The sequence below is a fragment of the Paramormyrops kingsleyae genome, chromosome 7 (assembly GCF_048594095.1).
Source record: "Paramormyrops kingsleyae isolate MSU_618 chromosome 7, PKINGS_0.4, whole genome shotgun sequence".
Classification (NCBI taxonomy): domain Eukaryota; kingdom Metazoa; phylum Chordata; class Actinopteri; order Osteoglossiformes; family Mormyridae; genus Paramormyrops; species Paramormyrops kingsleyae.
In genome coordinates, this window is record NC_132803.1 from 1765836 (window position 1) to 1777672 (window position 11837).

At 42.4% G+C, this 11837-nt stretch overlaps 1 protein-coding gene across 1 annotated transcript; it reads right to left on the reverse strand.

Annotated features, from left to right (window-relative positions):
* Nucleotides 1-320: 320 nt before the first annotated feature.
* On the reverse strand, nucleotides 321-10689 carry LOC111836242 (uncharacterized). The gene is given in 4 exon segments (XM_023797319.2): nucleotides 321-4578; nucleotides 4764-4923; nucleotides 6336-6473; nucleotides 10517-10689. Coding segments are annotated over 4 exon segments (2751 nt in total). The 5' UTR covers nucleotides 10568-10689; the 3' UTR covers nucleotides 321-2176.
* Between the last annotated feature and the right edge of the window lie 1148 nt (nucleotides 10690-11837).

Here is an 11837-nt window from a genome sequence, read left to right on the forward strand (position 1 = left end):
GTACTTCAGAGGGACAGCAGACTTAAAGAAGCCTACCAGTTCTTCTTTAACCAGAGTCACCTTCTCCAGAAACCCCAGATCAGCAGGATGGAGGTGATGCAGAACCAACTGGAGAGACCAACCCACCAGCTCAGCCTGAGATCCACTCAACTACAAACACTCCACCAATCGCTTCTGGGCCGCCTGGAACTCCTAAAGCAGGGAAACGTACCTTGAGAGGTAGAGAGATTAAAACCCCTCTCAGGTTCAAACACACCTAGAAGGGGAGACCTACTTTCAAATGTCCCTTCTGTTCTGTAAAGTGGAAAGACAAAAAAGTTGAGGTACAGGAACATAATCATAAAAAACCTTTTTTGTTTGTGTTTGAAAATGCCAGGTTTCTTAGTGTTCAACAGCCTGGAGGAAATGTTAGTTGGTGGGGGGGGGGGGGGGGGGGCTGACAGAACATTCTTTATCTTTTGTCTTTGGAAAAAGGGAGATGTAGTGATGCCTAATTATCATCTTAATCTATCTGGGCTCGACTGATTGATCACAGTATTTTATGTGACATCACGCTGAGTTACCCACACTTTACTAAAACTGTGGTATGTAATTGACTCGCGGACTGCGGTTATTCTGTGTTGTCGATCTGTTAATAAATAGTGTCTTCAGCAATGAGCTCTGGCAGACAGATTTTTTTTCCTAACAAGATATTCAATAAATCCCCTGAATTTACTTCTACTGCTGTATAATTGTAAGAGAACATGCTGTCTCCTAGTCACTTTTATGTCTGTTGTGTTTGTGCCAATATTTAATTTAGGAAATTCAGGCTGTGTTTGGAAGAGATGACAGGGTGGAGCAGAGTGACAGGGGCAGCATAGGGCACCCCAAGGTGAGGTCATTTTCACACAGTGCAGGGCCTGAAATTTGTGGCAGGATCTTGTGATTTGTGCACATATAATTTTTATTTTAAACACATTTCATACGGAGAATGATGGCACACCTAAAAAGCAGGGCAAGAATTTGTACGTCATGTTTTCTCATTTAAACTCATTATACAGTAAGAAAATGGCTTAATGTGGCACGTTAAAAAAAATCTACCCCTAAGCATGTAATGGGGGGGTTTGATGAAAGCACTTTGATGAAAGGCTTCACCTAGGTTTTAGAAAGACGTGTATTTATTATTAATGAGATGAACTGCACCCTGTTTAGTAGGTTCATATATTATTGACTTGTCACCTAGTCAGGTATAGCGCAAAGAGCAGGAGAAAGCGCAAATGCAAAGAACAGAGAAGAGATTGCTGCTGGCAGCAAAAGAGGTGAGAATGGTGTGTCAAGCATGTGAAAAAGTGTTTAAACTGTTAGTTTTGGTGATGTTTTGTGTGCCGTAGGGAAAGGGCCAACACGGTAGGGAAGCCAGCATTAATAGGGACAGCTTCAGCAACACAAAAACACTGGTTGAAATTGCTGATCTGAGCCAAACATTAACTGACAAAGAAATAAACAGTCAGTAGGTTCCTCTGTACAACTCCACAACTCCAAACACTGTGCAGAAGATATCACCAGGGTGCTCATGCTCGTATCTTCAGTGTAGTGATACGTTTGGTGTGTGGAGTTTGGTAGAAGAATATAGTTCCTACATTAAACTGCTTACTACAAAGTCTGTGGATTATCTTGAGTAACCAGGTCATAATTTCTGGTAGGAGACATTGCTGTTGAATTTTTCAAATGTATCTTTTGGGCGCTTTAATCACCACAGAAAGAACGCCATTCACTTCCATTATATTCGAGAGAAGCGCGACATTTCTATGGCCGATATCTTCATAACTAGGCAACTCCCAGCAGGGCAACCTAGATGGATAGATAGCACTAAAGCCCTATTGAAATATATCTTTTTCAGTTCTGGGATGAACTGCCCCTTTAAGTTTTCCTCACTGAAGATCCTCCCACACCGGGTGCACTGGTAGGGCCTCTCGCCTGTGTAAGTCCACTGGTGTCTCATTAGTTATGATGATTGACCAAACATCTTCCTGCTCTCTGAGCAGTGATAGGGCATCTCTCCTATGTGGGTTTCCTACTTCACTGAACTGCTTCCCCCACTTAAGAAAGATATGGCTTTTCTCCCATGTCAATCCACTGGTGTTTTTAGTCTCCTATCCCAACATTTGTTTTTCATATTGGGAGCACTGGTAACGGATCACCCCTGTGTAAGTCTGTGTGACTTTAGGTCTCCAAAGCGGGGAAGACTTTTCCCAAAATGGGAACACTAGCAGGGTTATTCCCCAGTGTGAGTTTGTTGGTGTGTCTTAAGATCTCTTAATCGAATAAAAGTCTTTGCACAATGAGAACAGTGATAAGGCCTTTCTCCTGTGTGAGTTCGCTGGTGTGCTCTTAGACTGCTTGACTGGCTGAAGCTCTTCCCACACTGGGAGCACTGGTAGGGCCTCTCCCCTGTGTGAGTCAGCTGATGAATCTTTACATATTCTAAACGACCAAAACTTCTTCCACACTTAGAGCAATGATAGGGTTTTTCTCCTGAGTGAGTCAACTGGTGTGACTTCAGGTAGCGTAGGAGACGGAAACTCTTCCCACACTGGGAGCACTGGTAGGGCATCTCACTTGTGTGAGTCTGTTGGTGTCTCTTCAGTTCTGATGACTGACCAAACGTCTTCCTGCACTCTGAGCAGTGGTAGGGCCTCTCCCCAGTGTGGATACGCTGATGAGCTTTTAGGTTTCCTACTTCACTGAACCGCTTCCCACACTGAAAGCAGAGATATGGCTTTTCTCCTGTGTGAGTACGCTGGTGTTTCTTTAAATCTTTTAATAAAGAGAAGCTCTTCCCACACTGGGAGCACTGATGTGGCCTCTCCCCTGTGTGAATTCGCTGGTGTTTTCTTAAGTCTCCTACCCGAACAAAGGTTTTTTCACACTGGGAGCACTGGAAGGGCCTCTCCCCTGTGTGTGCCTGCTGGTGTGACTTTAGGTTTCTTAAGCAGGTGAAACTGTTCCCACACTGGGAGCACTGGTAAGGCCTCTCCCCTGTGTGAGTCTTCTGGTGTGACTTTAGGTTCCTTAAGCAGGTAAATCTATTCCCACACTGGGAGCACTGGTATGGTCTTTCCCCGGTGTGAATTTGCTGGTGTGTCTTAAGATCCCTTAATTGAATAAAAGTCTTTGCACACTGGGAGCACTGGTAAGGCCTCTCTCCTGTGTGAGTTCGTTGGTGTGCCTTTAAATTGCCTAACTGACTGAAACTCTTACCACATTCTGAGCAGTGATAAGGCTTTTCTCCTGTGTGAGTTCGTTGATGTGTCTTTAAGCCAACTAAGTGGCTAAAACTTTTTCCACACTCTGAGCACTGGTAGGGCCTCTCTCCTGTGTGAGTCCGCTGGTGCGTCTGTAGGACTCTCAGTTCAGTGAAGGTCTTTCCACACTCTGAGCAATGGTGTGGCCTCTCTCCTGTGTGAGTCCGCTGATGTGTCTTCAGGTTCCCTATCTGACTGAATCTTTTCTCACAGTGAGAGCACTGGTAGGGCCTCTCCCCCGTGTGAGTCCTTTGATGAACTTTCAGGCTAATTGAATGTCTGAAGCTCTTTCCACATTCGGAACATTTGTAGGGCTTCTCATCTGTATGACTCTGCTTGTGCTTCTTTAATTCTTCAACGCATGTGAACCTGTGACCACACTGGGAGCAGAGGTGGGGTTTCTCTACTATGTGACCTTGTTGGTGTGTTTTTAGGTCTTTGAACCAAATGAAGCTCTTCCCACACTGGGAACAATGATAGTTCTTCTCTATTCCATGAGTTAGCATATGCCTTTTTAAGTCACCTGACTGAGTGAAATTTTTCCCACAATGCGAGCACTGATGGGGTTTCTCACCTGTGTGAGTCCGCTGGTGCATCTTTAGGCTTCCTACCTGACTGAAACGCTTCCCACACTGGGAGCACTGGTAGGGCCTCTCCCCTGTGTGAGTCCGCTCATGTGCTTTTAGGGTTCCAACTTGACTGAAGCTCTTTCCACAGTGGGAGCACTGGTTGGGCTTCCCACCAGTATGACTTTGCTCATGCATCTTTAGTTCTTCAATGCCTGTGAATCTATGATCACACTGGGAGCAGAGGTAGGGTTTCTCTACTATGTGACCTTGTTTGTGTGTTTTTAGGTCTTTGGACCAAGTGAAGCTCTTCCCACACTGTGAACAGTGATAGGGTTTCTCTATACCATGAGTCCGCATATGCCTTTTTAAGTCGCCTGACTGAGTGAAATTTTTCTCACAATGTGAACACTGATGCGGTCTCTCACCTGTGTGAGTTCGCTGGTGCACCTTTAGGCTTCCTACTTGATTGAAACTCTTCTCACACTGGGAGCACTGGTAGGGCCTCTCCCCTGTATGACTCAGCTGGTGTGCTTTTAGGTTTCTTAAAGTAGTGAAAGTCTTCCCACAAGGGGAACAGCAATGAACTTTCAGTATCACAGCAGAGCCAAGCTCCTCAGGGTGGGATTTCTTCACGTGTCTCTGGAGGCAAGTCTCTGATGTGTAGGACGAGGAACAGTGAGAACAGAGGAACTTCTTCACTCTCCTCCCTGGTATGAGAGCTTGGACTGAAAAATGAGGCATGGAAAAGAGCCATGGAAATAGGTTTGGAAATGGGTAATGAGAACAATAGTGATGGATTCATGAGAAATTAAGTCCATAGCTGCCAATACCAAGAAACTAATAATTCAGTAACAGACTGTGGAACAACATGCGGAATTTCTTTGAAGCTGAAAAATGTTTCTATAGTCACCTGGGTTAGGAGGTCTGACACACCCTCTTCTTGTTCTCCGTCTCCCTTCAGTATCGTCTACCTGAAGAGGGACAGTCATCTTCTCCTCAGTCACGTCCTGAAACACTGTTTCTTCTTTCACCTCCCCATTAAAGACGGGACACACTGTACTCTCTTCTTTCTGAGGAAAAGAGAACAGAGTCAATAAAATTCTTCTGTAAAGAGTTCAACTGGTCTATGGGACTGAAAGCAACATGTTTCAGCATCACACAAAGAAGCAGGGCCAGATCTACCAATGTCTTTACCAGGTATCATACAGGACACATTTTTCCTGACTGATACTGAACACAAGCTGCCCTCAAGCTGCTGCTCTCTCTCCACTCCTAATCCATCTAAGCAGCTCACTGCTGAAGGTACTACAGGGTAAAAGCACAGGTGACATGACAGCAGGCCTGTGAAGGTGTTTAGATACAGATTCACTGTCATATTTACATGACTGAAGGCAGGACACACAGACTGTAAAATCCCAGACGACTTCAGAAAGGTCAAGGTTCATGCAGTTGCTTGGATACTGCTAATCAATGCAGTAGTGGCCACTTGTTTCAAGAGTGTAACTATTACACCTGTACACAATAAGTCTAGATCCATTTCAGTTTAAATGCAGAGCTTATCGCTCCACTGAGGATGCAATATCCACTACACTCCATCTCATTCTGACCCATTTTGAAAACTCAAACAACTATGCCAGAATCCTCATCATCGACTTCAGCTCAGCTTTTAATAATCGTATCCCAACAGCTGATAGAGAAGCTTGCAACTGCAACTGAATTCTGGACTTCCTGATGCTGAGGCAGCAGAAAGGCAGAGTTGGCAACCACATATCAAGACCCACTTCAGTGAGCATAGGCTCACCTCAGGTCTATGTCCTAACCCATGACTGCATTGCCAGATTTAGCTCCAACCACATCATCAAGTTTGCTATCGACACCAAAGTGGTGGGTCTCATCAATAATGGAGACAAGTCAGCATATAGGATAGAAGTGGAGCAGCTGAAGGCATGGTGCAAGAACCATGATCTCGCACTCAAGCTCAAGAAGACCAAGGAGATGACCATCGAATTCAGGAGAGCTTGCTTGCGATAGCATCCTCCACTGCGTTTCCTTGGGTGCGCTTCCCAATAAAGATCAATCTTAGTGAATAATGAGCAAAATAACAAATGATGTAGGTAAAGAATGAGTGAAATTTGCAAGTGTTTCCCTAAAGCCTTTATGATTCCAGATTTAACAAACAAACTTAAAGTAGTTCTTTGTTGGCTCCTCCCCAGCCTCTGTGTGAGAAAGTACAGATTATTAATAACAGGAACATCAGGTACATGTACTTCAATAGTGAGATGTATGTTGTATTATTGTCATGTCACATTTGTGAATGCAAAAAAGACTAATTTCAAAACAATAACAAAATATGTGAAAGCACACGAAGTTAAGACCAACGTATACATACAAATACACAAAAAAATTACAAAGAAATCTAATCTAATCCAACATGTGAGTGCAGAAGGCAGCTGGGCCCCACACCAGCAGCGCTGCATTTCACCTCGTCAGGGCTGCTGTGCCCGGCCCCGTCCACATCCGATATGAGGACGTCCTGTGCTTCCTCCTTCACATCTGCCACACTTAGCTGGGGAGGTTTCTGGTCCATGCTGAAGCTGGCCACAGCCCTGCAGGGGGACGTCTGTGAGCAGAAAGGGAACGAAGAACATGCTTTGAACCTGTTCATTTGCCAGAATCATGATACAGACGATATATCTGTCCTGCAGCATCAGACACTGAGCTCTCAGCTCTGCTCTAACTGGGTCGCTGCTCTGTTAGTAAACGCTTTTCATCTCCTCTGTCTGTGGTCCTGGATACAGCTAAAAAGCAGAAACTTGGTTTGACGTCCACAGCAAACTAAAAACACTCAAGTCGTACCTAGATATTATTCTTCAAATGCACTAAATGAACCAGCTTCCCTAAAACAATAACAACATAGATGCTGTGGGAACAACAATATAGGTCTTTTCCTTGGACAGCACCATCACCCCCCCTCCATCTAATGCCTACTCCTCCCCCACCCCCAACCTCTATAAGATCTAGCCCCCCCCCCTTTATGCTCCTCCCAAAAAATTTTTATCAAAAGCCTAAATTTGGCTTGTCTCAATGTAATCAGGTTCACCAGTGTACATGCGTCTCTGGCTATCTTCTCACGTGCCACCATTAAGTGAAACTGCTTCAATTATAGTGGGATTTATCTAAAGATTTGAGCAGTTCCAGATCTCAGGCAGGAGGAGGGGTCATAATGTAAAATTGCCCCTTCATTATAGTACTGTGGCCCCTCATCATTCCATTGCAGTTTATCTACCACAAGGCTATACTCGTTATTTTTTTTAATTCTGTGGTTCTGATTCACATCCATCTTGTAACGCCGGGTGCACACTTTATTTGCGCCTTGATAAAGGCAAACAGCGATCATGTACGCAGATCAGAACACATCCCTACAGTTGACAATGTTAAGTTCTAGTAGTGATGTGTCTGGCACTGTGTCAATGGCTGGCACTGCAGCTCAATAGAAGGGACAATACCTAACCACCGACATTCCCCAGCATGTTACATGTAATTGTAACAATATGTTACAATTACAGAAATCTAAAACATGAATATAAACCACCAAATTAATTACAGTCTGACAGCCGCAAAACATGCTGGGATGGGTCGCTTAGTGAGTCCGCAGCAGCTTACCGGTCCCAAAACCATATGTATTCCCAACCCAACAATCTAACAAATCCATTCTAACAAGGGAAGCTTTAATCAAATGTTCAAACTGGCTGCTAATTCAAATGCTCTACAGGGGAAGATCTAAGGGGTCAACCCTGATTAGAGCCGTCCTGATTATTTGATTAAACTGGATTACTTGATTATTAAAGGCAGCAATTAAAATTTTCCTTGTCAATTACTCGGTAATATGGCGGAAAGAATAGACAGCATAGCATAGTGAAATAGCCATTTGGCTGAACATCCAGACCTGTTAGAATCTTATATACCTGGATCATGTCCCCCATAAGAACATAAGAAATTTATAAACGAGAGGAGGCCATTCGGTCCATCAAGCTCATTTGAGGAGAACTTAACTAACAGCTGGTATGAGGGTCCAAATGAAGAGCCAAAGCATCAGTTGTGTGGAAACACTTCCCATTGAATGCAAATGAAACTGCAGTCGTCTGTCAGTATTTCAAAGCAGAACTTTTTCACCATGGCATGACTGCAATGCAAATACATCTTAAAATAAAACAGTTTGACAGACTCACCCAATAAGAAAATGGGAGATTAGCCATAGGTATGTGCTATTTGGCAAAATAATCACTGCTAAAATGAAAGTTAACCTGTCGCTTAGTCACACCACCTTACATAATGCAGTCCATAATAACCATATAATAGTATCTTTTTTTTTTTTTTTTGTGAATGTATTGTGTGTTGGTGCTGAATGTTTTTGGTAAAAAAAAATCACATTGTGATATCTGACATTTTTAGTATTTAGGAGTTAAAAGTGAACTATATACCCACATAGAACTTACCATCTACCAGCAGAGTCTGTTGCATTGGTTGGTGGTGTTGAGACACAAAGCAGATGCCGACAAATCATTTGTTTTTGCTCAATACTGCCTCCTACTGCCTCCATTGAATACAAAATATTTTTTATACCGCCCTAGACGCATGTCTTTTCGTGATCAGTTCTTGCCCACTTTTCTCCTATTCGATCATTGTTTAATTTCTCACAAATATGTTACATGGTCTATGAGTGAGTCCAACAGTATATTAGATAATCTGGAACCACCATTAAAATTGCAAAGCTTGCTAAGTTTTGTTTCCTATCACTGAGTAAAAATATTTTAGTGTAACTTATTGATAGTTTAAACCCAGCAGACTATCACAATCCTTGAAATGTGACAATTGCATGTGCATTAAGTGTCATGTCGATAATAGCACTGTTTTGTTTATGTGGAGTTTGCATGTTCACTCTGTGTATGCATGGCCTTTCGGCGCATTCTCCAGTTTCGTTCCACTGTCCAAACATGCAACTTACTGTAAGTGAATTGGAGTGCTTAAATTGCCTGTATTTGTGACTAAGCGTGCTCCCTGCAATGGCTGTCTGGTTACTGCCTTGTGCCAATTGCAATGATTATGTTATGTATAAACGATTATTCGACAAATCGTCAGATTAATCAGTACATTACTCGATTATTGATATAATCAATAATCGATAGTGACAGCCCTACCCTTGATGGCACTCAGCATTGATAAATCTGCCCGATTGACCGTCAGTACGGATGTGGATTATTGCAGTTACATCATTTTTGTTTTTTCATTCTCTCATTTCTCTTTTGGTTAATAATAAATAATAATACCCAGGTTACCCCCCACAAATATAACTTGCCCCTAATGGCCATCCCAATCAAAATTTTCTTCAGGCACCACCCCTAAGTTTGTGCAGACAGATACTAAAATGTTGATTCTTTCGATATGAATGTTTAATTTTGAGAATTGATTCTTACGTTAAAAAATATGAATTTATTACCTGGTAAGTTCAATGCTTGTATTATTACAATAACAGGACATTAACTCCTACCAGTCAGTACCACTTATAGGTGGGAGAATGGAAGGACAGGGGACTTTCAGGGACCCGTGGACACCCCCCTCTCGGCAAATTTCAGTTCAATTAAATTCTTTATTACTGTCATTGTACATCAGCACAACGAGTGTGGTAGAAATTTCACTGAAGTCGATTGTTTAAGAGCCTGACAACACTTCATAACCGCAAAGCTTTGGCGCAACAGACACTCAGCAGTCTTTCATGCGTCTTGTGACCTGTTCTCTGAGCAACAATGGCATACATCTTTTATAACAAAAAAGCAACAGTTTACAGACAGTCTGAGGAGGGGCTGCATGGTATCCTTGGACACCAGCTGCTTCTGCTTACAGGGGCCTGTTATCAGTTCGAGGTAAAGTCAACCTGTTAGAAGCCCATTGTTCTTATGGTTTCCCAACCCCACCTTGACAGGCTGTTTTCAGTTACTTTCTTCATCTTCCCTTTAAAGTGAAAACCCATTACTTAAGCCAGCTTGCATTATTACTTTACATGTTCCGTATAATAACTATTTCAAAGCAGAAATTAATCATTATAATCATTGTAGTTAAATCAAGTGTCATTATGAATTTCTTTGGTAATTAGTGATTGGAATTACAATTGTATCTGCATTATCATAGATTTTCTACCACACGAGACTTAGTAACTTTCTAAACGGTGCAAAGACACAAGACAAAACGTAATATCTAAATCAGGGGTGGCCAATCTTATCCGCAAAGGGCCGGTGTGTTTGCGGGTTTTCGCTGCAGCTCCCTAATTATATTACTAAATAGAGGATGATTGGCTGAAGAGTCCTCACACCTGGGTTTGAACAGCTGACCTACAGGTTATCCCAAAAATCTGCATACACACCGGCCCTTTGTGGATAAGATTACCCACCCCTGATCTAAATAATACGTACAAAATGGCAAATAAATATGTGAAAAATACAAATGTGATAAATAGTATGTGGTGGTGCGCGGGGGATATGCGTGAGAGTCCTTTATTGTCTGGTTTAGCTTTTATTCAACCCCGCAAAAATAATCCACTCATCCATCCATTTTCCAAAGCCCCAAAAAGCTTGGGTCGGCACCGAATATCGGCATCGGGATACCAACCTTAGTCTTATTTGCTATCGATTCAACAATAAAATCAGTGGTATCACCCATCCATAATATTCATTGGACATCCCTCATATCCTTTCCTGCTGTTTTTTGTATCCTTTCTGCTACTCCACTGGCGAGACTTAACGATCATATCGACGAATTACGTCATACGTTCGACGCCATGACGTTGCACCAGCTGCAGCTGAGCTTGACGACGCCCGTTTTTATTGACTATTTCTTCGACGACGTTGGATTGCACGTGTCAGAAATTCGTCGTTTTAATCTGTATTATCAAGTATTAGTGAAAATGAAACGCAGTTATGCAATTCCATATACTTTTATTACTATTAACCGGGCTTCTGTACGCTTCTGTAGGGCTGGCAACTCACGCATCTGGCGTAACACACACGCTTTCAGACTCACGCTCCCGCAAGATCTCGTCTTATGACGAATCTATATTATTCCATTATAAACCTAAAATTAGCTACATCAAAAGCGCTAGGGTAGTTTGCAAATATTACAAACTATTTAAGGTAATGAAACGGTTACATACACGTAAAAGCGTGTGCAGACTTGTCTGGAAAATTTCACATCAGCCAGCTGACCAGAGCTTCTTGCTTCTGCGTTTTAATAATGGCCTACAATTATCAAAATTGGTGACGTTTTTATTCATTTAAACCTAAAATATCTCTGTACAAATAACTAAGCCAGGTATAATAATGAGCAAAAGCTTGAACGTTTTTGAAAGCATATATGCAATAATTAAATGTTGTCAAAACGCCGTAGCCCTAAAATCTAACTAGTCATTTGCATCGTTAATATTTCAAAGGTGTAAAAATACCTAAAATGGTCTTCATTGCTGAAAACCACTTAATTAAAAAAATACAATTTTTGAAATTTGCAATTGTGTGTGTGTACACACACACCCAACTTGCGCCGGGTTTCTCTTCTCTCTCCGTTTACAGAGATCCAGTATTGCTAAATGGCAACCCTAAATAGCCTACATTGTGTGATTATGTGTGTGACCTGTGACGGACTGGCACCCTGCCTAGGATCGGCTTCAGCGCCCCTACACCTGCGTCCCTGAGCAGGATAAGCGGCCGGAAGATGGACAGCATGCCAAATGAATACCAAGGCTGGCCAATAGAGGGCGTCCGTGTAGCAACATTAACTTATATTTACCTCAGGATTAAGTTTTAAGCTATAGTATAATGCAGTCTGTCGTTTGTAGTAAGTTAGTATTTGAGAATGACACTGACTTATTCGTGAGTTGAAAAACAAAACGCAAACTTTATGTGTAATGTTTGTGGAGAATGGAAATTAGAAGAATACT